At 38.3% G+C, this 26,153-nt stretch overlaps 1 protein-coding gene across 2 annotated transcripts; it reads right to left on the bottom strand.

The window, feature by feature from the left end:
* LOC135705305 (uncharacterized) lies at positions 1 to 25,161 on the bottom strand. Of its 2 annotated transcripts, none has more exons than XM_065226971.1 (5): positions 24,770 to 25,161; positions 1,145 to 1,386; positions 955 to 1,078; positions 807 to 892; positions 1 to 742 (listed from the first exon to the last, which is right to left on the bottom strand). In XM_065226971.1, the coding sequence occupies exons 1-5, from the start codon at positions 24,798 to 24,800 to the stop codon at positions 656 to 658; spliced, it is 570 nt and encodes a 189-aa protein (XP_065083043.1). In that variant the 5' UTR covers positions 24,801 to 25,161; the 3' UTR covers positions 1 to 655. The 2 variants fall into 2 exon arrangements, with proteins under 2 accessions (XP_065083043.1, XP_065083044.1); XM_065226972.1 differs by having other exon boundaries at positions 24,782 to 25,159.
* Between the last annotated feature and the right edge of the window lie 992 nt (positions 25,162 to 26,153).

Below are 26,153 nucleotides of genomic sequence, written 5' to 3'. Positions count from 1 at the left end.
TTGGTTTGGTAACATTTATTAACATCATATATCATCACTTTGACAGTCGATGTGTGTATTCTAAAACCTACGTTTATCGAAAAAAGTAAATAGTGACAAAAAGCTTTCGGTTTCCGTTCGCGAATGCGAAATTTGTTGTAATTCTTCATTGTAGTAATTCTTTTATAATGTTTTATAAACTTTTCAAAAGGCAAAAAACAATCACACCTGCTTCGTGTGTGTGATTCAATATTCAAAAAACTTGTTCGAGGCATTTGCGCTTTAGCGAAATATGTATCATTTTTATCGGTCTATTTATCTTCTGCATCACGTATATTTTGCATTGCATATTTTAGCTGTCGAGATTCGCATTTGTATCAATAGTATAAGGCCATTTACTTTGAACTTGCATTCGCATTCAAGCGGTAAAAATTTCAATCATTTGTGCTGATTTGTTTTATTGGTTTGTGTGAATTAACAGGAACATTTCTTGTTCAATAAAGTTGGTTGATTATGAAGCTGTAATGTGCCCTAGAGGCAAACATGCTGGTATCTTAAGACGGTAGATTCTCATTCTATGTAATATCATCGTTGGAGATTCAGATTTGGGTTATCCGTTCAAACATGGGGTGGTTCGGTTTACACTGGACGAAACGGGTCATTCGAAATTTGCAATTTACTTTCCAAGGTTAATTTTACCCAACATATTGGTGGCCGTGGAAGTAGCCGATTCCTGGACCTTCGTAGCTGCGTCACTGACATTCTAAAATTGTATGAGATAAGTCAGTTATATTTTAAAATTAAGTATTTGAACAATTAGAACTTACCTGTACCAATTCTCCACGTTTCTCATCAGCGTACTTATTAGCATCTTGAAGCTTCTTGTCAACTTCGTTACTGACGGTTTTCATTCCTAGAATAGGTGAATCAAATTAAGTCATTTGCATACTAACTTATATAGATCGATCCACTCACCATCGTCAATTTTCTCTTCGGCAGCCTTCATTTGGTCTTCGATGGCCTTCTCGACCACCTGAGCACTCTGCTGGACGGCATTTTCAGTGGCCTGCTTGGCATGATCCATCAGGGTACCAGCAGCCTATGAGTAACAACCAGAACGAGTCATTATAATTGCAATGGTTCTTACGTAGATCGCACCAATTACCTGAGAAGTTCCTTCGGCAACGGCAGCCGCTTGCTGCTTGGTAGCGTCGACCTCACTCTTGGCCGAACTGGCAAGATTCTCTGCTCCCTGTTTGGTCTGGTTGAAGGCATCCTGCGTCTTTTTGGCCTGATCCTCAGCCATGCTCTGCGCCGTTTGCACCTTCTCGTTGGTCATATCCTGAGCTTCCTTTTTCTTCTTTTCGAAGAGACCTTCGGCCTTGCTGCCAAGGCTCTTCAGAGAGGCTGCAATGAGACATAGAAAGATGGTTTGAATAACTGATTTACGTTTTGTATTATGAAACTATTAATGTAACCAATGATCCCGCTGATTCGCCTGATTTGGCGATGTAGAACTTACATATAGATATAGCTAATTTAGGACTTAAAATCGTTATGTTAGCCATCTAGTGCATATACTGCCCGTGAATGCATAATTGTCGCATGTTCTATGGCACATGAGACGGCTTTAGGAAATCACTACGCACGATCAAATACCCAGTTTTATGAACACAGAAATTTAAACGAAATTTGAGCAATACAACTAAAAAATCAATTAAAGTAATTTTCCTCTCTTGGAGTTTACTCCTGCATTATATCATGAGCAGTTATTTGAGAGATAAAATCTAATGAACAGTCTGACTGGAATGATCAGTAATTTATAACTCATGAAATTTACTCCATTTTTAAAACATGAGCATTGAACAGTGTTGCGAACGTGACATTTGCTAATCAAGCAACATCATTAATTATCAAGGAAAGATCAGAGTTTGAAAAAAAGAATTTCAGAAAAAAACCATGTTTCGTCGTAAAGTAAAAACAGATATAAGGATAACGTTTTGCAAAGAAAGTGGACCGAAAGATTACAAGACTAGTTGTTTATTTAGGTCTATGTCTGTCGCGCGCATGTCAGTATAGCTTAGAATAGAGTTGTATGATATGCGCTGCACGATAGATAAGCGCATGCCAGAAGGGCGAATAGGAACACGTCCACATTTATATTTTGTAACCTGAATTTGAAAGCGATGCGAGGTGAAAGTTTGTTACGTAAATTAGGAGAGAATGAAGGTCTAGTTTTTTTTTTTAATGTTGTCCCATTTTCACCTACACATTAGATTAGGGAATTTTGTCTACTCAAGGATCATTTTTAGGATAGAATTTCGCTATATAAGGGAAAAGAATTGTGGAATAAAGTTAGTTCATAAGTGATACTCAATGCGGCTGTATCGTTGTTTTCATCCGAAAACTCCTAGGCAAGTTTCTAGTTCGAGAAAAACTGTAGATTCCCAAATTAGAATAGCCTTTCACAATAGTTAGAGTACTGGCTCTTGGGCATAAAATCTTAAAGGTATTTCTGAGCTAAAAACTATATTTTCAATTGATTGAGACTCTCTCCACTCTATAAGCATAGGCTATCACCCTGGTTAGAGCAACTAGCTTTGAGTCATGCGGGAATTTCAAAAAAATTGAAAATAGCAAGGTTTCCAACTTGCAGTTGGTCGAGTACTTCTTCACCCGACAAATAAAATAATTGTTAGCAGCGATAGCGTTCCTTCGCACGACGTTTAAATCGCAGGCAGTGCTTTGACAAACAAAAGGTATTTAATAATTGAACTGAAAATGCGTTCTATCTTGAGCTGTTCTTTGACATATAAAATCGGTTGAGCAACTCAGCTGCTCAATAGTAATTCAGATTGGGGGTGTGTAGAATCAACTCACTTGACTTGTGTATTTGCACCTTAAGAATTTTCCATAGAAAAAGAGCAAAAACTAGTAATATAGCGTAATGCTCGTAATGCTTATGAGTAACACAATATAAAATACATCAATTGTGTACTCTCCCAATCATAAGTTTGGGGTCACCCTTTAAAATATATGTTAATGGTTGTTGCTCATATCTTGCTGGAACGATTGATTGATTGATTTATCTTTATTAGGGAGGCTTTCAGCCTGGGGCTGGTTCGCCTCCACTTGCTGGAACGATTAAAGCCGAAGAGTTTTGTCCCATCAACATGTTGCACACATTAGAGAAAATCTTAGAACTTGTTGTTAAAGGCCAACTGTTGGAGTATTTGAGTAGCAACTCTTTATTGATACCAGAACAATCGGGATATCGGGAAGGTCATTCTTGTGAAACTGCGTTGAATTTGGTGTTAGTAAAGTGGAAAGACAACTTGGAGCGTAAAGATACGATTGTTGCTGTTTTTTGGATCTGAAACGCGCTTTTGAAACAATTTCTAGGCCCTTACTGTTAAGTACAATCAAGCGCTTTGGAATTAGGGGTCGTCCATTAATTATGTCACACATTTAGGGGGGAGGGGGGTTTTGAAAACTGTGACGAGCCATACAAAAAAAATTAAGGTTCATACAAAAAATGTGACAAATTGGGGAGGGGGGTTGAAAATGGCCCAAATTTGCGTGACATAATTAATGGACCATCCCTTACGAGTACTGCATATAAATAGCTTTCAATATTTGTCTGACAGAACTCAACGGACTGTTTTTAATGATTCTGTTTCCAGTCCCGTGGGGAATAACCTTGGAGTGCCCCAGGGAAGTGTATTAGGGCCCCTGTTATTTATTATGTATATTAATGACTTGCGCCGTGTTTTACGGTTTTGCGACATTAATCTTTTTGCAGATGATATTGTGTTATTCATTGCAGCTAAGGATTTAGAAGTTGCCGTCTCACACTTGAATGAAGATTTGCAGTATCTAAGTAGAAGGGTTGAAGTGTAAGCAGTTAAAATTGAATACAAGTAAAACTAAATTTATGGTAATTTCGCGGAATCGATTAAACGATAACGTCTCTATTGTGATTGAGGAAGAGACTATTGATCGCGTTCAGGAGATTAAATATCTTGGCGTGATTATTGATGGCAAACTTAAGTTCAACTCTCACATTGACAATGTCATCAAGAAAATTGCCAAGAAGTATGGAATTCTATGTCGATTGAAAAACGATTTAACTATTGCCAGTAAAATACAGCTATACAAATCAATCATCTGTCCTCATCTGATTTGCCCATCCATTTTAGTTCTGTCCAATGCAACACAAATATCGAGATTACAGCGCTTGCAGAATAAAATAATGCGTTTGATTTTGAGATGTAATAGATTCACTTCCTCAACTTTGTTGCTAGACGACTTACAATGGTTGTCGGTGAAGCAATGAATTGTATATTTGACTATGGTGTTCATTTTTAAAGTAGTTTACGGTTTGCTGCCTCGATATTTGTGTGATCGAATTGAAAGAGGAAGTGATTATCATAGATATAATACTAGAAACGCGGATGAAATAAGAACACCTTGTGCTTCACAGAATTCATTATTTTTTAAAGGAATAAATGTTTTCAATTCGATGCCTAGACACATTAAACGTGCAACAACATTAGCAGAATTTAAGAGACATTGAATTTCACACGTTAAAACTGACTTTGAACGGTTATCCTGTGATTTTTTTTTATGAATTGACAAATTATGTATGTATCTTGACGAAGTTATTTTTAACGGATTATTTTGTATGGATAGCTGTTATAACGACTATTTAATAATTATTGTAGCACTGCAAAAAATATTTTGTTCGCCACGATGGTGATGATGGATTTTTGATATTTGATTTAATAGTAGTAGTAAAAAAATAGTAGTCTACAAAGGTTTGAGCCTCGCGCGCGTATTACGGATATAGAGGACTGAATTTAACATATGATAAAAAAAATGCAATTTTGAAGCTTATTTGGAAGATACCTTGAGTTAGTAGTAAGTTTTCTGACATATTTTGGGGGTTCGTGAGCATTCCTGGCATTGCTGAAGATTATGATAGCATCAGATTGCGGGGTTGCTAGTGTAATAGGATGCTTTGTTGATTGTTCATTAACTCTTGATCGCTTGTAATACTTATGAATTTTTTAGGTGGACAAAAAGGCGAACTAAGAGGTGGACGCCTGAGCTTTTCCACATTTATATCGCTGTGAAGCAACTGTAAACTCTAGAGGGAATATATATCTGTAAATGTATATTCCGTCAATGTATTACTTTAATCTGTTAAAATTAAATGAAGTAGTGTAATCATGTTTATGAGTAAACACTTTATTTCTACTTATGAAATAGATCATCAAAACACATTTTTCTTTCAGCGATCCAGTTGGAGCAGGGACAGCTATTGGATCGAGAATTTATCCGATCCGAATTATTTACTATTCCGAACTGGCTGTTCAGTGCTATATCAAACATTTGAATTCTATTGCTTAACTGGAGGTTAATGGTGCCGTTGTCGTCCAGACTCGCAACCAGATGCCAAACTGACCTTCCTAACCTACCAGTCTGAACTGCCACAATAAAAGCGTATGTTGGACTGGATTACCGCAAGCTGCATGAGTATGGAATTATTGACTACGATGCTAGTAACTACGCTGGTTATTTGTCAGAGAGCAATAGAAATACAATGAAGCATAACTGCCAGCAATTCGTTTGTATCAGCTTTTGTATCAGCTTCACGCAAGCTCGAAGAAATATAGTTTTGCCGAAACTGAGAGTGAAAGTTTATTCATTTGAGTGGAGGCGAACCAGCCCAAGGCTGAAAGCCTCATTAATAAAGTTAAATAATAATAATAATATTCATTTGTTATTCAAACAAGTTGTTAATTTATTCAAAGTGAATTATTTCAAAGAATAACCTGTGGTCCTGCTGTTATTGAGTGCTGCTCCGTTCTCCCAATATCACTGTTTGTTCTTGGACGTTGAGTGCTACTTTGCTGTTCGGATGCTGAATTGTTGCTGCTGCCGTTGATGTACGGTTCTACCAACAATCAATACGAAACTATCGATTTGAAATTGGCTCACTACTTGACTAGCCTATTGGTCCCAAGCAAACGATTAACGTATCCCATTCTAGTCATAATTCTAGTACTACACTATATTCTTTTGATTCTCTATGACAGATAAAATGAGGGGTTCGTGGATTTTCCCATGTTTTGAGGGGTGCATCGATTAGCTTGGGACCGAAGATAGTACCAGAGCTGAGGTAAAAAGTTGAGCACGTTTCTTCGGGACCTACTAGTCTTAGAGTTACCTATATGGTTCTACCATAGAGGTAACTCTAAGACTAGAAGGTCCCGAAATAACGTGCTCAACTTTTTGGCTCAGCTCTGGTACTCTCTTCGGTCCCAAGCTAATCGATTCACCCCTCGAAACATAAGAAAAACCAATCACCCCTCATTTTATCAGTCAAACTTTCATAGCGAATCAAAACAAACATTGCGTAGTACTAGAATTTCGACTAGAATGGGATACGTTAATCGTTTGCTTGGGGCCAATAGGCTAGTCAAGTAGTGAGCCAATTTAAAATCGATAGTTTCGTATTGATTGTTGTCAGTGTGCCGCAAGTATGCTGATTGTGCCGGTCATAGAGCAAGCTGCGATTGTTTGTAAAATACCCATGTAAATCGCAAGGCGGGTGTGCAAAATTTCGGTGTTTTGTGATCCATACACGCAAACCAAAAATCTATTACAATGAATGTTAGTTCCGTTTCCTATCATCCTCTGTTTATGAACATCGCAACGAATGTTAGAAATTGACCATGCAGGCGATGTAATGGTTTTTTGTCTTTTTTTATTTCGTGTTCCATCTACGCTTTCGACTATACCAGTAAGCTTGTAGAACGACGCACATTGTAGAACATTGTAGAACGACGCACACACTTAACTCGAATCTCTCCAGCAGAAAAAGCATACGAAGTCGAGCATGCGAGAAAATGAGCGCTTCATGTTTGCTTTTAGGCTGACCATATTCAGAAGCATAGAGAGAGCAGTGGAGAAAGCACAGGTCTGATAGTCGCAACGTCCGTGGTTCGAGTTCAGTCGGCAACCTTTTTTCTATTTTTTTTCGACATAATTAATTTCACTCACTAATACACTCCACATTTTTCGGTCTCCAATTTTCTTACATCGGACCGCAGCTAGGTATATCGCATCCTCGGTTCATGCGGTCTCCACTTACATCCTCTGATGATGAATCCCACATAATTGTAAGCGAATCTTACATCCACCGGTTGGGTGTAGGGTAATAAAAGTCCTGTTTTTTTTTTTTTTTTTTTTTAACTCTTTATTTGTTCCAAATTCAAAATAAATTACATTTCATTTTTAACCTAGGTGCTCCAGTTACTACAGTAACTTACCAGCCTTAATTGTTATGATATATATCTAAGTGTTTTTACATTGTTCCTGTCATGGCAATTCAGTATTTTAAACAGGTTTTTTAAACCTGCATGTCAGTATAACAATTGATAGCTTAAAACTAAATAACTAAAACTAAATCTTATCTAAGTATAAAGGGAATTAATCGTTGCAATTGAGGATTGAAACGATTTTTGCCGGAAATTATTAATTATTTTGTTGGACATTTGTGCTAAAGTCTCAACTTTCGAAATTCTATGTACTTCGGTTGTACTGTACCAGGGAGGCAACTTCAAAATCATTTTCAGAATTTTGTTCTGAATCCTTTGAAGTGCTTTTTTCCTGGTAGTGCAACAACTAGACCATATTGGCACAGCGTAAAGCATGGCCGGTCTAAAAACTTGTTTAAATATTAGAAGTTTATTCGTCAGCCAAAGTTTGGATTTCCTGTTAATAACAGGATACAAACATTTTATATATTTGTTACATTTGGCTTGAATGCCCTCAATGTGATCTTTAAAAGTTAATTTATGGTCAAGTATTAATCCAAGATATTTCACTTGGTTTGACCAGGAAATTGGAACTCCGTTCATAGTGACTATGTGACTACTACTAGGTTTCAAAAAGGAAGCCCTGGGCTTATGTGGAAATATTATAAGTTGAGTTTTGGAAGCGTTGGGAGAAATCTTCCATTTTTGTAAATAAGAAGAGAAAATATCTAAACTTTTCTGAAGTCTGCTGCAAATAACACGAAGACTTCTTCCTTTAGCGGAAATGCCTGTGTCATCAGCGAACAAAGATTTGTGGCAACCCTGAGGCAAATCAGGGAGGTCCGAAGTGAAAATGTTATACAATATAGGCCCAAAAATGCTACCCTGAGGAACTCCTGCCCTAACAGGTAGTCGATTAGATTTGGAATTTTGATAATTTACCTGCAGAGTTCTGTCAGTTAAATAATTTTGAACTAATTTCATAATGTAAAGTGGAAAATTAAACTTTTTCAATTTAGCAATCAAACCTTCATGCCAAACACTGTCGAATGCTTTTTCTATGTCTAGAAGAGCGACTCCAGTTGAGTGGCCTTCAGATTTGTTTGAACGAATTAAATTGGTAACTCTTAAGAGTTGATGAGTAGTTGAATGCCCATGGCGAAATCCAAACTGCTCATCTGCAAAAATTGAGTTCGTATTGATGTGAAGCATCATTCTATTCAAAATTATTTTTTCAAAAAGTTTACTTATTGAAGAAAGCAAACTTATTGGACGGTAGCTAGAAGCTTCAGCTGGATTTTTATCCGGCTTCAAAATTGGAACAACTTTTGCATTTTTCCATTTATCAGGAAAGTATGCCAAATGGAAACATCTGTTAAATAATTTTACCAGGAAAGACAAGGTACTCTCTGGGAGTTTTTTGATGAGGATATAGAAAATTCCATCATCACCTGGAGCTTTCATATTTTGAAATTTTTTAGTTATAGACCTTACTTCGTCCAAATCAGTCCCCCAGGAATCATCAAAAATATTTTCCCGAGAGAAAATATTCAGATAATCCCGAGCAACCTGATTCTCAATAGGACTAGTAAGACCCAAACTGAAATTATGGGAACTCTCGAATTGCTTAGCAAGTTTCTGAGCTTTTTCCAAATTTGTGATCAAAATTTTACCACCTTCTTTAAGCGCTGGAATTGGCTTTTGAGGTTTTTTCAAAATTTTTGTGAGTTTCCAAAAGGGTTTGGAACTCGGGTCTAATTTAGAAACATTATTTTCAAAAGTTTTGTTCCTCAGGGCAGAGAATCGCTTTTTAAATTGTTTTTGCAAATCCCGCCAGATAACTTTCATGGCAGGATCGCGTGTTCTTTGAAATTGTCTCCTACAGACATTTTTAAGACGGATCAAGAGCTGAAGATCATCGTCTATTATAATTGAATCGAATTTAACCTCGCATTTTGGTACTGAGGCAGCTCTTGCTGCAACTATAGAAGTAGTCAGAGATTCAAGAGCATAATTAATTTCATCTTTGGTTTGCAAAGGAATGTTTGGATCGAAGTTATATTCCATAAATGTTCGATATTGCTCCCAATCAGCCCTATGGTAATTGAAAGTAAAGCTGTTGGGATTAGAAATTATTTCTTGGGATATTTCAAAAGTTACTGGAAGGTGATCAGAACCGAAGTCAGCATGGGTAACCAGTTGGCTACAAAGTTGACATGAATCAGTTAAGACCAAATCAATAGTGGAGGGATTTCTTGCAGAAGAAAAGCATGTTGGGCTGTTTGGATATTGAATAGTGTAATAACCTGCAGAACAATCATCAAACAGAATATTACCATTGGAATTGCTTTGAACATTATTCCATGAGCGGTGTTTTGCATTAAAATCACCAATAATGAAGAATTTAGACCTATGACGGGTAAGTTTCTGGAGGTCACCCTTGAGAAAATTCTTTTGCTGGCCTACGCATTGGAATGGCAAATAGGCAGCTATAAACGTAAGTTGTCCAAATTTTGTTTCAACAGAAACTCCCAAAGTTTCAAAAACTTTGGTTTCAAATGAAGAAAGTATTTTGTGTTTGATTCGTCTATGAATAATGATGGCAACGCCACCACAGGGTCCATCAAGACGATCATTTCTATAAATTAAATAATTTGAGTCCCTCTTAACCTTATGGCCAGGTTTAAGGAACGTTTCAGTTATAACGGCAATATGCACGTTATGAACTCTCAAAAAATTAAATAGCTCGTCTTCATTATCTTTAAGAGATCGAGCATTCCAATTTAAAATGTTTAATGCTTTAAAATCCATTACTGAATTTTAAAGTCATGACAATATTATTAGCAAATTTTACTCCAGTTTGAATAGCATCAAACATGGAGTTAGATTTAAGCATATCAGAAATCATGTCAATTAATGAATTCTGTAAAAATTCCATTTTAGGGGCAGTAATGCTTCCTAAGTCAAAATTGTCAAAATTTCCGTTAGAACGTTGGTTAGTATTTTGATTTCTGCCCGCTGCAATAGCAGCATAGGTAGCTCCATTAACTCGCTGAACATTGTTAGCAGCGAGGGGAGTAGGTACAGATGAAACATTTGAAGCAGGGGTGATATTTGTACCTACGGGTACGAATGTAGAATTTGTTCCTCGCTGACCGTTGTTAACAGCAGAGGAATTTGTACCTGGTCGGAAACGTGGAGCGTTTCCTACCTGACGGTTAGAACGAGATCGTAGGATCGCTTTGCGAGTCTTACATTCCCAAAAATTGGATTTGTGGTTTTCACCACAATTTGAACATTTAAATTTCTTAGGATCTTCCTTCACAGGACAGTCGTCCTTTGCGTGAGAGGAATCACCACAATTCATGCATTTAGCTGGCATGTAGCAATTTTTAGTTCCGTGACCCCATCCCTGGCACTTACGGCACTGAGTGAGGTTTTGGAAATTTCCTCCAGTCTTCCTGAAGTGTTCCCACTTCACTCGGACATGGAGCATAAGGCTAGCTTTTTCTAAGGCCTTAAGGTTGTTTAGTTCACTAGACTTGAAGTGAACTAAATAAAAATCATTAGAAATCCCGTTGCGCGAATCGCCAGGACGGGACTTCATTTTCATTTTGATTACTTGGAGTGGCACAACTCCAAGTAATTTTGCCAGTTCATCTTTGATCTAATCCAGGGATTCACCACTGGCCAGTCCTTTCATGACAACCTTGAACACACGTTCAGTTTTGGTGTCGTAAGTAAAAAAATTGTGCTTCTTCTCAGTAAGATACTTGAGAAGACATTTAAATCCGTCCAAGGTTTCAGCCAATACACGGCATTCACCCCGACGTCCAATTTGTAGTGAAAACTTAACTTTCACGAAATTCAAAAGTTCCATGCGAAGAGCATGGAAATCGGTAGTGGTTATCACAATAGGGGGAATCTTTTCCTTCTTGGCATTAAGCCGGGAAAGTTTACTAAAATTTTTTCTTGGATGATGGATCATTCTCATCATCCGTGAGCAAATCAAATTGATTACTCAAATTAATTTCATCAGAAGGGGGGTCAAGAGTTTGCCCCTTTCTTTTGCGTTTAGGCGCCATGGCGGCAGTAATTTTTTATCCAAATCGACTTCCAAGCAGATTACTATAAGAATCTGAAGGATCGAAGAAGAATTTTCCAAATCGATATCCAAGAAGGATTACCTCGGGTAGGGTCCAAACAAGGATCGAAGAGGAATAAGAGGAGTTGATCAAGGTAGAAAATTTTTACAGGTTGAGCACTGAAAAGTGCTGTTTAAATTTGTTGTAGCTTTAGGTAGTAGTAATACTTCCTTAAGCAAAAAGCAAATAGATCCGCACGGCAAGAGAGCACGATGCGGACTGTAATAAAAGTCCTGTGTTTTAGTGTTTTATAATGCCCTCAAAGGCAGACCAGAAACCTAGCGTTTCGGCCGGAAAGAGTTGGAACCGGTGGGGAGTATTGTTGGAGACCGACTATAGAGGGTAATAGACTTCTTCAGTTTGTTTTGTGTGAGTTGCAGCAGTATTTCAATTAAGGGTACTAGTGAGGTCTGAATAACTGCCTCTTCCTCTTGAGTCCACTCTAGAACCTACATTTCGTATTGAGATCTATAAGTGAACTGCTGGTCTGAGTTTCTCTGGTATATTCAATTAGAAGATGTTCCTGAACATACAGTCAAACAGCACGTAATGTTCTGAACAACTTCAATGACAGTTTTCCAGCAGTGCTCCCATTTTATTTACACCAATGTAATGCCTACGAGATTGTGCCGAAAATGTGCCGATGAATGTGCCCAAGCTTTGTAGAATATAATTCCGGTACAATGTGCTGAGTAACTTACCCCTTGGAAAATATTAATCTGTTCTGTAATATTAATTTATTTCAAACCATTGATATACCAAATAAAACAATGTACTACAAAAACGTAACTTATTTTTTCTTATTTCGTGTAGAATAATCTTAAAATAAAACATATGAATTTATTTCAAACAATTTCCCAAACAATGTTTAAAACTATTCCGAGATTAACATAAAGCGGATATGTTGGTTCGTCACGTCCAGCCTTAATGATAAGCCAGTAGAGCTGCGAGGAAATGTGATTCACTTCTACAATAAAATCATTCGGCGGCAATCTAGGAGATGTGGCTTTCCGGATGCCAGCCATAAGTACGGATGGTGTGGAAAGCTTTCACAATTTCGTATTCAGCTTCAATCAGCGTAAATGTCTGAAGTCATTATTCAACGGTCAAGATCCTAATGGATGAAAAATTCATCTTTATCGATAGATGGTTTTGGGATAGAAAAATTTGTTCCGAGGAATAACTTTCCAAATAGCTCCTTATTCTTCCTTTGAATGACAGGTGAACCAGTTTGGCAATGTAATATTCCTTGAATCAAATTGGTCTCCTCCTCGATTCCTACACAAAAGGAATAAATTATAAAAATAATAGGTGAATTTCTAAATACGGACACGATAAATCTCAGATGACACTGGGTAAATAAACAAATGAAATCTGTCTAGCAACGGTGGTAGCAAACAAGCGCTAAATATTTTTTAAGTATTTTTAAGTATTTTCATGTATCTTAGATATCAGTAAAAACTTTCTAAGTATAATGCGAGAAATACAAAGTTTATAGTGGGTTGCCCCTAGGTCATGATTAATATTTGCACTGTATGTAGTGAAAAATTGTGCAGTCGCAGTGTGGACATAGTAGCCTTTTTGTATGCTCCATTTCACGTGCCAGAAAGACCCATGTTGCCTGCTGAGCAGTTGATTGAGCATAATCATAAGACATCAGTAACTTGAATCACCAATAACTTTTGAAAGTGGTCTTCAGCAAAGTTGTAGCTGAGAAAATTTACTACAAACACAACTACCATCTTTCAAAACAGAGCGATATGGTGAATTGTTAGCTAGATATGAACAAAACATTTGGCTTTCCCATAGTAATTTCCATATAAACTTCAAATGGTTTGTGCTAGAGAGGGTCTACACGAAACGAAAATCAATTATATTGTTTATGTGTTTCACTCATACATTTTTGCCAAAACATCAGCCTTATACATTCCATAAGACAAACCACATAGGTACTATAAGAATGCATAAAAGGTATGTGTGACCGCTTATACATTTCATTTGACACAGGAGCTTCATTAAGTTTTTGCAAGGCGTCTACTTATTAGTTGACTTATACATTTTATGAATAATCAGCAATAGAAATTTGCCTAAAGGTATAAGGAGATTTCTATCCGTGTAGTATAAGAAAGGGGCGGACTGGCTGATTTTGAGCCAAACGAACTGTCAAAGCCAGAGCCAAGCGAGCAGCACCTACCTTGTTTGCATAGGCACTAGGCAGTGTTGTTAGAAATCGCCTAGGCATAGGTTGCCAAGGTAGTTTGTTTTGAATCCGCTCCTCTCTTATACTAGACCCTCTCTAGTATGTGTCAAGTCAGTTTCTTATAAATTCAAATTTTGGGAGGTTAATCAGGACCCCATTTGAAGCCGTTAAAGTACTGAGGAGCAAAAATTTCAAATTTTGCGTCTGTCTAGTATCCATGCTAAGACCCATCATGCTACACTCTTGGGGCCCATGCATTAATTATGTCACGGTAAATCGAGCAAAAAATTACCCCCTCCCCCCGTATCGTGACGTTTTTCCAATACCTAATGCATTGCTTGTCACAAAATCTTAGACAACCCCCCCCCCCGGAAAATGACATAATATATGCATCAACCCTTAATCGCATGAGGATTCATGACTAAGATGTGCCCAAAACCTTATTGGTTGCACATCGAAATCGAGTTGTGGAGAATGGACTGTATTTCTCGCTTAACGTTTCAAACAGATCAATGATTTTTCATGTCTTGTCGTTCGACAATACTACAAATACGTCAGGAATCGTTTTCGTTCCCGAGTTATTAACGAAGTTGGAACGTTGTGGAATGAAAACATCGGAATTTCCGCGAGAAATTAGCAAACAGACAATATAGTTTCAACATGACTCATTAGCTAACGCATGATTTTAAACATTAGAAATTACGTGAAAACTATCAAACAATTTTGGTCAGAGTTGAAGTCATAGTCGGAGTCGGTACCAAATGTTTGAGGAGTCAAAGACGAAAAATGTTCTACCAACTGCACAGCAAAATATACTAATTTGCACACAGAATATAATAATTTTACCTCGAAGTCACTGTCTACTGAATACAGGAGGGTCATTCATCTCTGGCTAAAAGTAATTTCACACGCAATGCGGGTGGTCACCAAGTGAAGAAAAAATTGCTACAAGTTTTCTCTATCCGGCCCGACCTTCCGTTACAGTTAACCATACAATCTGTTGTGGTGTGGGAATGTTTATATGCTTTTAGCACTCAGACTCACCTAATCCAAACATCAGTAGGCGCTGCCTGTTCTAGCACTAGGAAACCAACAGCGAAGCGACACATGAAACTTGCGGTTTTCCAACTGATCTCAAAATTTGCGATCTAGCTCTGTGGGAGATTGGCTTCCGACAAAACTACGGAAAAAAAACTCGTAGTGCAGCGATCCCAACCACGACGATCTCCGCAAAAAAAAAATAAAAAAAAACAAGCTAAATATTTTAAAGTTGATTCCTGTTCGAATGCCGCTGCTTCACACAGCAATGGACGATGATGTCATTTCGATGTAGACAAGTCATCAAGGTCAGCAAGCCACGCCAAACCAAGCATCATCGTCAGTGCAAAGTAAAATAAAATTATACCTCACGACGAAGTGGGATTCTCGTTTATTCAAGTGTTTGTGTATGCAACCGCGGTGTGATTTAGAATCGATTTTTGATCATTTCCTATGCAAGAGGCGCCATTCTCGGTTGTCGGAATCTAATAAACTGACTTCAACGAAGCTTCTTTCATTGATTGCATTCTACACAGAGTAAAGTCTTTATCCACCAACATCATTCCAGCGTTTCAGCGCAGGGCAGGTGATAATCAAAATTCCAACGTCTCGTTGATAGCGCACTGAGGAGTACGTACGAATTGCTGCTACCGAGAATCTCATATGCCCTCCATGGCTGCCGGAATGCTTGCTAATCGATCTTGACGATCTAATTTTACAATCTCAGAACCAGATCTTCAACCGCGTTTTCCGCGTGAGGATGTGTGCAATACTTGAAACTTTTACATTCTGCTCTGTGTGGTATATGTACGCACCAAGACTAACCAGTCGGACTAAGCGGTGGCAGTAGGCTGAGTTGGATACTAGAGGATGTCAGTGTAGGGTTTGGTAGTAGCAGGCGAGAACACGTTCCTAATGACGACGAGTACCGACAACCAACGGCAAAAGTAAAACCGCATGATTTTCATGCGAATCGGTGGAAAATATATGAGAATGGAGTATTGTGTATCTACACCTACTGTGCGGTTTTTTTTATAATAGTGTGAAGGAACAACATTGTCGCAACTGTCAGTGGAAATGATGAGTGCGATCATCATCGAATGTTAGTAAACACATTCCTGTAGTATTAACGTGCCTTGCTAGTGCTCAGCTAATGGCGCACTACTTTTTATAGAGCAGGTTTGCTGACGGAAGATGCAATCTAATGTATGCAGCAGGAATTATATGTATGTACCTAAGTATTACTGACTACTGACTGATTACTTGAACAAAGGAGTATGTTATGCGCTTGTCCGTTTATTTTTTTTGTGGGTCACATTCTTAAGGGAATACGTGAGACGAGTGATGATGCACGTGCCCCATCAGTTGATGATGTTGGAGGTATGGTTTGTAGCCAAATGACATCATACGCCTAAATAATGGCCATTGTCGAGTCAGACTTCCAGGACATTTGCATTGGAATAGTGTGTGGCGAGCACAATGGCACACTGTGCTTAGTGGTGAGCATTTAACGTTAAAGCATAACATGAAATTAACGGCGTTGACGTTAATTGTTTCAACAAAATCCGTTGTGGTATGTTAATATGCCTATTACAGGGCTGGTAGCAGGTCACTTTTTAGCTAAGAGGAAGAGGAGACAACCAACAATCAATACGAAACTAACGATTTTAAATTGGCTCACTACTTGACTAGCCTATCGGTCCCAAGCAAACGATTAACGTACCCCATTCTAGTCGAAATTCTAGTACTACGCAATGTTTGTTTTGATTCGCTATGAAAGTTTGACAGATACAATGAGGGGTTATTGGTTTTTCCTATGTTTCGAGGGATGAATCAATTAGCTTGGGATCGAAGAGAGTACCAGAGCTGAGCCAAAAAGTTGAGCACGTTTCTACCCAGGGACCTTCTGGTCTTAGAGTTACCTCTATGAGACAACTGGCTTTTTTGTCTGTGACGTGTTCTTCTTCTCTCGCGGAAACGACCGTGTTAAAACTATTTCATTATGGGCGACGCATTCAACTGTCAAAATACAAGAAAATAGATTCCCTGTTGAAAAATTCTCGCCTTTTTATATGTTCGCCCGACCAATCAAGCGCTGGTTCGCGTTTGACAAAAAAAATTGGTTCATGAAAGTCCCCCTTTGTCTCCTCTTCCTCTTAACTAAACTCACTTTTTTGACAACTAATAATGGTGAGAGTAAATAATTTGCCTTTAAAAAATCACATCAAATCACAGCTTGATTTGATAACAAATTTGTGTTAATAAGCTTTATTAAAAATCTGACAAGAAAAGTTGTCTTCCATTCATTTTGGCTATGCATTTTTTTATTGAAATTATGGAATAATAAGATATTTGATATTTGAAATTGATTGATTGATTTATCTTTATTAGGGAGGCTTTCAGCCTGGGGCTGGTTCGCCTCCAGATATTTGAAATTATGGAATAAGATGATATTATGTATGTGCAAGTAACAAGAAATCATTGTAAAGTTTGTGTTTGACACATACAACCTGCAAATTTAGCTTTGACAGAGTCACAATGAGCGATTTTCTGATCGCCTCTTCGCGGAGAGTGAAGAGCGAAGAGTGGGACAAAATTTGTCCAGATAACATTTCTAATTTTTCCCCTTGCCTGTGATCTCGAAATAGTCATAGACTAATCACAAATTTTCTGAGGTTTGAAAACAATTTTGGTCCCAATATTTTGGCTTTCTTACTTCGTGATACCGAAAGTTTTACTAGCCTTAGATGTTAAAAATGGTCAAGGAAAATATTCATGCTTTAGCCATTTGTTCAAAGGCTAGAATTTTGAAAAATGTTTGAAGCTTGGCAGCTTAGTGTCCAAATATCAAGAAAAAATATTGTATTGTATTGTAAAAATTTCTAAGTCAAGATTTTAGAAAAAAAAATCAGTGTCCAAGACAAGGGGTAAGTCACTCGACACACTTAATAGGTAACATTTTTTCTCAGTGTGCCCCAAGTGTGCCGCAGATGTGCCGGCAGTGCTTATCATTGTGCCGACTGTATTTTTAGTGAATAGTAAATTTTTTTTTAATTTTCTCTATTTAGGAGATTTTCAGCCGCAGGCTGGTTCATCTCCGGGAGCCCCAGAAGGGGGCTTCCCTAATTACATAGTTGAGAGTTTGGAGAACCCAGAAGGGGTTCTCCTAGAGGTTGGTGGAACCCCAGAAGGGAGTCCCCTTAGTACAGAGTATTTTTAAACAGAGTTCATTATAGTTCCTGTCTTGGTTCTTAGCGTGGTTGGCCGATCATGGTGTGAATGGCGGTGGTAGTTGTCGAAGGCAGTCAGGTAATCGTCATGAGATATCCAGGCTTATTCCAGTGGTGTCCATGTTCGAGGCGTAGTCATTTTGTATATATTGAATATATTTTATAGAACAGTCCAGCATCTTTTAGGAAAACTATTAGGGCTGCTTCCGTGGACGGGTCGTTAGAAAGGGCGTTACGTATGCTGTTCGGTATTCCATAGAGGAGTCGGATGTTATGGAAGCAGGGACAGTTAACAATCAGGTGTTCGACTGTCATAATCGTGTTGCAGGAGTCGCAAAACTTTCGAAAAGAGGTAGCGCTACCCATGTTGTGGGTCACTCGGGTGTGTCGGGATCGAAGCCGGGATAAGACCTGTTGTTCCCATCGGCTCGTAATGTCATTCCATTTGGAGGTGTCGCCCTTTATTTTTCTCAGCAACGGTCCCCTTTTTGCGAACCTGAATAGTGAATATTTTGGTATGCTTTGATATTGTTGTGTGTTTGTTCGTCGTTCTTCGGGCTTTTCTCGGACACGCCCGTGCTGTCAATGATCACAGTCACAATAGATCAGTGAAAGAAAGCGACGGCACGGGCGCATTGGAAGAGCTAATCGCTCTGTTGGCTATTCCAATGCGAGAAAACACCGAAGTTGTAAGTACTGTAATGTATTGTATTTTGATTTGTATTTTAATTATATAAATATTACAGCTTTGTAGCATGTGGCAAATATTGCAATTGTGCGTTTTAGTTGCTCTGCTAAAAGATCGGTGTCCATCGCCATTGTTTTCAACACTGACAGTTCGAATGTTTTAAAACGGTTTCAAAGCAGCAAGAGACTGAAATTGCTACAAAACTTTGATTAAATTTCGACTGCTTGCTAGTGGAATTTATAAGGACTGGGGAGGACAATAGTAGCATGAAGAATAACAACGTGAAAAACCCGGGAGCCGGGGAAAGTAGGTCACGAGATCGTAAAATGATTGGACACTACCACATTGTTGCTTCGAGTTCGAGGAAATGCGTAGAGAACGATGAAAAGCGATTGTGTGGGAAGTTTGAATACCTCCCACAACCATAAATTTCGTTTGTGATAAAAGCAATAGTCAAAGATGCCCCCGGGAAAAGTGATCGACTGATCGGATTGTAACCCAACCAAACCAAGTTAACCGGAATGTAAACAATGGTAGTAATATAGCAGTGTTGCTAGTTTTGTTTAAATTTCATGTAAATTTCTGACCATGGGTGCCAATTAGTGTGCCCATAATGTACCGAATTTGTTTTCGGTACACTGTGTCGAGTGACCAACCCCTTGGTCCAAGATCATAAATTGCTTCAACGTTTCAGATATATTTTTAATTTTTCTAGGACGAACCTACATTCCATATCCCAACTAACAATTTTAGCTGCAGATTAGCTTATACAGCCAAAAATTGGCTTATACACAAGGGGTAAGTCACTCAGCACATTGTGCCGAAATTAGATTCGGTACAGCTTGGGCACATCCATCGGTACACCTTCGGCACAATCTCGTAGACATTGGGTTGTTGTAAATTAAATGGGAGCACTGCTGGATAACTGTCATTGAAGTTGTTCACAACATTACGTGCTGTTTGACTATATATTCAGGAACATCCTCTAATTGAATATACTAGAGGAACGCAGACCAGCAGTTCACTTATAGATCTAAATACGAAATGTGGGCTCAAGAGAAAGAGGTAGTTATTCAGACCCCATTAGCACCCTTAATTTAAATAATTATACAACTCACACAAAACAAACTACAGAAGTCTATTCATCATCCTCTATAGTCGGTCTCCAACAATGTTCCCCACCGGTTCCATCTCTTTCCGGCCGCTGATAGACCGTTGTTTTTCACAGCACGATATGCTAGGTTTCTGGTCTGCCTTTGAGAGCATTATAAAACCCTAAAACACAGGACTTTTATCATCCTATGAACATAAAACCCCGTCATCCTCAATCCGATTTATCCTTGCGATTTCCAACCAAAACATTCAAGGTGTCAGAAATACCGGGTTGCCGGGATGGGTATTTTACAAACAATCGCAGCTTGCTCTATGACCGGCACAATCGACACACCTGCGGCACACTGACAAAAAAGATTACCCAAGATTGGTGTGCGGAGTGACCTACCCCTTGCTTATACAGCTAATTTTTGCCTGTATAAGCTAGTCTGCAGCTAAACTTGTTTGTTGGGATGTTCATAATAAGTTTCCAGAAGCAGCATTCCGGGTACAAATTTCATCAAAGAGAAATAAATGTCTATAAACCTAATATGAAGAAAAAATTTCTCTTCGCAGAAATTTATGCCCAAGAATTCAGCTGTTGGCCACACAATTTTCTTAATTTATTTATCTCTCGAATTTTTAGGTCCCAGCATTATAAAAATGGTTCAAAATCTCTAAAACTTATCCCGGAATAATACAATTTTATTCTATATCGAGATTTTAAGTCCTATAACATTTTCTATGCCCGTTACTTTTCCGTTTTGGAAGATCTTTAAAATTTTAAGTTCAAAACTATGGCAATCGCCCAAACTAAAACCAGCTCCCTCTTGTACTGTAATCACAGACAAACAGACGTACATCTTTGAATAAAATTCAAATAATCTTCAAAACATTAGTACCACCAAACATAGGACTGCAGTAACGACATCTCACGGGATTCTCGCGGAAAACAAGCTTGCTCGTTGATTCGCAAACAATGTTGCATGCAAGAAACACCGAATATATAGAAACGTCAAAGCACAGACAAACAGACGTAACTCTTTGAAAAACTTGTTCTTGAAAACATAGTATCTCAAAACATATAACCTCAGTAACGACATCTCTCTGGCTTCTCGCGGAAAACAAGCTTGCTCGCTAACTCGTAAACAATATTGCATAAAAGTTCTATAGAATGTATAGAAACGTCAAAGTGATCTGATGCCAGCGCTGCGGCGAGTAGTTCGCGGAACTGATAATATTCAAATCAACCGCTAAATGCATGAACGAAGATACACAATGAAGAGTTACGTCTGTTTGTCTGTGGTCAAAGTGATCCGATGCCAGCTCTGCGGCGAGTAGTTCGCGGAAACGATAACATTCAAATCAATCGTTAAATGCGCAAACGATGATCCAGAATGAAGAGTTACGCCTGTTTGTCTGTGCTGTAATCATGGATGGCACAAGGGTTGAGCGGTCTGCCGAAGTAACCTATCTCGGGATGTTGTTCGATGAAAAGCTGTTTTCCGTTCACATGTAGAGAAAACTGCAGTGTTCTGCCTTGGTTAGGAGTGTGTATCCACTGGTTTGCCGCAGATCCCGCCTCTCAAGGGTAAACAAATTGGCAGCTACAAACAAATCCAGGTCGCTCAGAATAGAGTACTGAGGATGGTACTTGATCGTCCTTTCGATACAAGAATTTCCGATCTTCATATAGAGGCGAACGTTCCTACATTAGATTTCAAAATTTCTGACATTAAGACTAGGTTTTTACAGAAATGCAATACATGAGAACATGCTTTGATAAGCAATTTGTATATAGTAGGTTAGGTGTGTATAGTAGTTGTAGGTTAGTTGTATTTGTAAATAGTAGTTTTAAGTAGTCTCATTTTCCCAACTTCAAACAAACCAATCCCACCAAGGTGGCCATTCTTTAAACAGGCCTGATAGTTCTAGGAACTGTAATTAATAATAATTGAAATTTCAAAAGAACCAAAGTTAAAAAGACGCATCTGCGTCACTTGATAACTTATACATGTAAACTACACAAATACAAGAAATAAAGATCATTTAAAGTAAAAAAAAGTTGGATTTCCTTCGAGTAGCTGCTCCACTTCTTCACTTCTAAAAAAAATATTTTTGACTCACTGCGCAAAAATTAACTGTCCACAACTTAAAGTGCGCCATTTTGAACTTAGGGAAAAATATATATCTGGATCATTTACCTACACTCATAAAATAAATCACATAACCAGTGGAAAATATCCATGTGAATTTCACATAACTTTCATGTGACACTTCAGGATTATCCCATTTTTACCCAAATCACTCCTAAAATTTTCAACGTGCCAAAATTTCAATCCATCCTATCTATTCTTTCTATTCCCAACTTATCCCTTCTGCATGCACACAAATTATCAAGCAAGCCGTGCAGTTTTCAGGTCGATCGCGAAGCACTGTCAGTTTTCAACGATCTCCATAATAAACATGGTGTTAAAAAAATGTGATATGCGTTGAGTCGTTCAAGGTGGCGATTGTCCTGGCGAAGCTGGTGGAAATGAATTAGGGAATGAATAGTACGAAGGTAACCACCACATATATCTATGCTGAAGGCCAAGGATGAAGTGATTTCTCGATTGACAAATGAGAACATCTGAAATAAGAAGCAGTAAAAATAGTTAAACTATTTATTTTTCAATCTGAGTTTGAAAGAATTAATGAAACACACTCGATTCAGTCCAATAGAAATGAAAAGAATCATAAAATTGAAACTGAACCCCAAATTTTCAAACGTTGAATGTGAAAATTCACAGATTTTGAGTGGTGCCAGTATTGCACGAATCCGACGATATATCTCGCTCTCTCATTTGTGGAGAGTCGATCGAATATTATAGGGCTAGTGTGGGATGAGCAGGATGACCAGTGAACCGGGAAATCGGGAAAAAGCCGGGAATTTTAATGACAAATCGGGGAAAAATTACTTTATCTATTTTTCAGAAAAAAAAAGATTTTGGGGCTTTGAAATGTTTTAAGATTCTTGGACCAGACTAAACTTTTTTGGAATTTTGAGTAGATTTTAGAATGAATGTCAGGGATAACAAGTCATTTCAGATGATATTAAAGGTAGTTTTAGAAAGCGCTCTAAGAGATGTTAGACTTTCACTCCAAGTCACTTTTGTGAGTTCAAATTAAGGGTAGAATTTTTAAGTTAATTGGTGGAGAATTGCAAGTCGGTTGTGAAGATCACAGTATCGTGACCGGACCGAGGTTTCCAGCCTCGGTAACGGCTACATGAATCCGCGATGCTGCTATTCTTGCAGCTGCTGCCGCTTCTGCTGGCTTTCACAAATTTCGTTTGCGTGTTTAGAATTAAAGGTTTTTGCAGTTTCGTCGTGGAATCGATACATTCTATTAGTAGAGGGCTTTTGTAGTCCAGCTGTCACTATCCAAACATTATTTTTCACTGAACATTGACTAAAATGGCTACTTCGATGTTTTTCTTTCGTACTGTTTCATTTCAGTTGCACGCATCCCTCGACGCATCTCCATGACAATTTAAAGCACCCTCGCATCCAATGCAATCCCATTAGGAATCCCATATATTTTTTTTTATCCTTACTCAATTTTCGTCAAGACGACAAACTCAAAAAACTCTCTTCAATTACATTATTTTTACAGGCAAGCATAGTAAAATAGAATTCATCTGAATGAGTGTCGTTCCCCCTGATGTGATCCCATAATTGGAAATTGCACCACTAAATCACATGAACGTTATGTGTCCAATGAAATCTATGTGATTTCTCATATAGAATTTCTAATGCTATGTGATATTCAGCTAAAAATCATTGTTTTTGTTTTTGGAAAAATACTATGTGCGTTCCCAATAGAAACTAAGTGAAAACTTTTTTCAGTGTACAACCTGGGTAGATTCCATCTATCGGAGCAAATCCAGTTTACTCGTTTTTTAACAACAAAGAGCGATCTACCCAGTCACTGAGTAGCCTCAAAATACCATGTATGGAATCTACACTATCTATTATAACAACCCCCTTGTTCTATTGTAGATTTCCCTATTTACCATAGATTATATTGTGGAAACAATACATTCTACGGTAATTTTATCGTTGTGGACAAAACTAATTACTGTAAATACAATAAATTCTATTGCATCTTTTTTTACGGGTAAACAAGTAGATAACTCATCAATATTCTCTCTGTCATATCTCGAACAACTTATACCGAAACAAACAAAAAAACATTCAAGTATGAAGGACAACCCGTTCACTACGATTGTTGCTAATGCCACTCGTCAAATGAATTTGGAACAGCAACCTCAAATTAAGCTTTTGTGTCACGTTTTGCTCAAACGTAAACATTGATTGCAGTAGTTCGTAAGTTCAGTGTTCTGATTTTCCTCTCCGATAAGCAGCAACCTGTAAACAATTGTACTTACATTTTGCACCTCCTTTTCACAATGGGGAAAGCATTCAAAGAAGACACGATAAAGAGAAAAAAACATGATTTGAGAAGAACGCAGAGTAAACGATAATTGTCACACCGTTAAATTGAGTAAATTATTATAACCGTCGGGGAAGGAAAATGACAAATATTTGAACTACGAGGTCACCAATAGGTGGTCTACAAAAGAGGCGAGAAAACATAAGGAATGATGGTATCACGCGAGGCGTTCGTGAGTGTGCGACGGAAAACGCAAGAAGCGACAACGCCTCACCTCATCTAGTAGTCGGCCAGCCAGTTGAAGCGTGATGAATAATTACTGTTTTATTTTTTCACTACTGCTACAAATTTTATTGCATTTTTTTTTTGTTCGCCGTCGAATGTTATTGAAACCCAGGAACGGAAATCATAGCAACAGATCAAAAGTGAAACTAAAAATCCACTTGAATCTAAATTTATGTTTTGCGCTAGGTGGTGTGGAAACCAAAATGTTTAAAATGACGCGTAATTTAAAACTGGATGAAAAACGATTCACCTCACCACCAGATACGTGTGTAAAAACAAAATCAATAATCAAGCTGAGGCGTTTAATCGAGCAGCATTCCGTTGGACGATGGTCTTCTGGGAGTGACCACAGCCGTACATACCTGTGAATCCGCTGAACATTTTTCCCCTTCCGCTGCTAGTTGCTAGACACAATCGATCGAAGGAGGCGCCTTATGTCTGGCCGCTGATGACCTAATCTGCTTCTTGCTCCTTCCCGTTTTTCCAAGGATAACTAGACCGCTGGTAATGCAGTTAACTTATTGTACCACTCCACACGGTTTCTCGACGACGTTTGCAAAGGATGATCTCACACTTTTCAGTCCAGAAACTGAAGAAAAAATCTGTAGTCGTTCCACCTTCACACTATGCGGCACTGCGTCACTCTCGCGATAGATTCACGCTGCTAGGGTTTCCGACGCGCAAAATTCGAAACTAACACCGATGAGGTCTTGCAAGATACTGCGTTCGATGGCGGATGTCGCTGGTTGCTGCTCGCTCAAGTACCTATAGTAGAACAGCTGGTACTGCTCATCATCATCATCGTCACCGTCAGCGTCGAATCGAATTCGAGCTCGGAGAGCCGTGTGGCGAGAGAATATCGCTCGGGCTTGATACATTCTTGCCGGTTGCACTGAGTCAATACGAGCCGTATTCATATACCTAGTTAGCTTAAACAGGAAGCATCCGTAGCTCTCACGTGGCTTTCGAATATTCTCGTGAGAAAAATGTCGACTTGATGGTGATTGTTTCATCGATTTGCGATGTTCAAAGCTTACGCGGGTGATTTGAAATTAGATGACGGTTAGGTACGACTCATACGTATGATGATGCCGTTTCTGGGAATCGGATTTAAAATGCGTCACTTTCAGCATGCTTGGCGTATGTGGGGTCATCCACGAATTATGTAAGTGATTTGTCTCAATACGCTTAGTTTTTTGTCGAGATTGTCACCGCCGACTAGCTCGGCATTTTATTTTACTTGAGCTTAGTGAAAAATTTGCCAAGATCTCAGCTAACAATAGAAATTTTTTCCCGGCAAAAAATCTAAGTGTGAACATTTCCTAGGGGGGCTGAAACTTTTCAACCATCAAAAATGCATTCTTTTTCAACTCAAATTATATTTTAATCATGGTAATCATGCTGTTTTGGATCGCCCGCACCCTTAGATAACGCGTTTAGTTGCATAGTTGAATCCTCAAGTGTACATATGGAAGATTATAATAAGCTGGCGGAGACGAAACAGCCCCAGGCTTAGCTTAAATCAATAATGACTATTTACTACTGGACAGGCAACGGACATCTTATTATACGTATATCATACAAGTAAAATAAGCATATTATTATCACGATAGTTTTACAACACGGCCCATATAGTAAGAATTTTCAATAATAGAAAAACAATACAATTATGTATAAAGAAAGAGCTGATGGTAGTAACGCTTGGTATATGCCTATCAATGTGCTTGTCGAAGC

This window comes from Ochlerotatus camptorhynchus, unplaced genomic scaffold, assembly GCF_037179485.1.
Source record: "Ochlerotatus camptorhynchus isolate MF236.1 unplaced genomic scaffold, CSIRO-AGI_Acam_v1.1 ptg000265l, whole genome shotgun sequence".
NCBI classification, from domain to species: domain Eukaryota; kingdom Metazoa; phylum Arthropoda; class Insecta; order Diptera; family Culicidae; genus Ochlerotatus; species Ochlerotatus camptorhynchus.
This window is presented reverse-complemented; position numbering and strand designations above follow the sequence as displayed.

Coding starts and splice junctions, on each gene's coding strand:
- LOC135705305 (XM_065226971.1), bottom strand. CDS start 24,800: ATGTTCAGCGGATTCACAGGTATGTACGGCT. Junction 893..954: donor CGAAGAGAAAATTGACGATG/GTGAGTGGATCG, acceptor CACCTATTCTAG/GAATGAAAACCGTCAGTAAC. Junction 743..806: donor AACGTGGAGAATTGGTACAG/GTAAGTTCTAAT, acceptor ATACAATTTTAG/AATGTCAGTGACGCAGCTAC.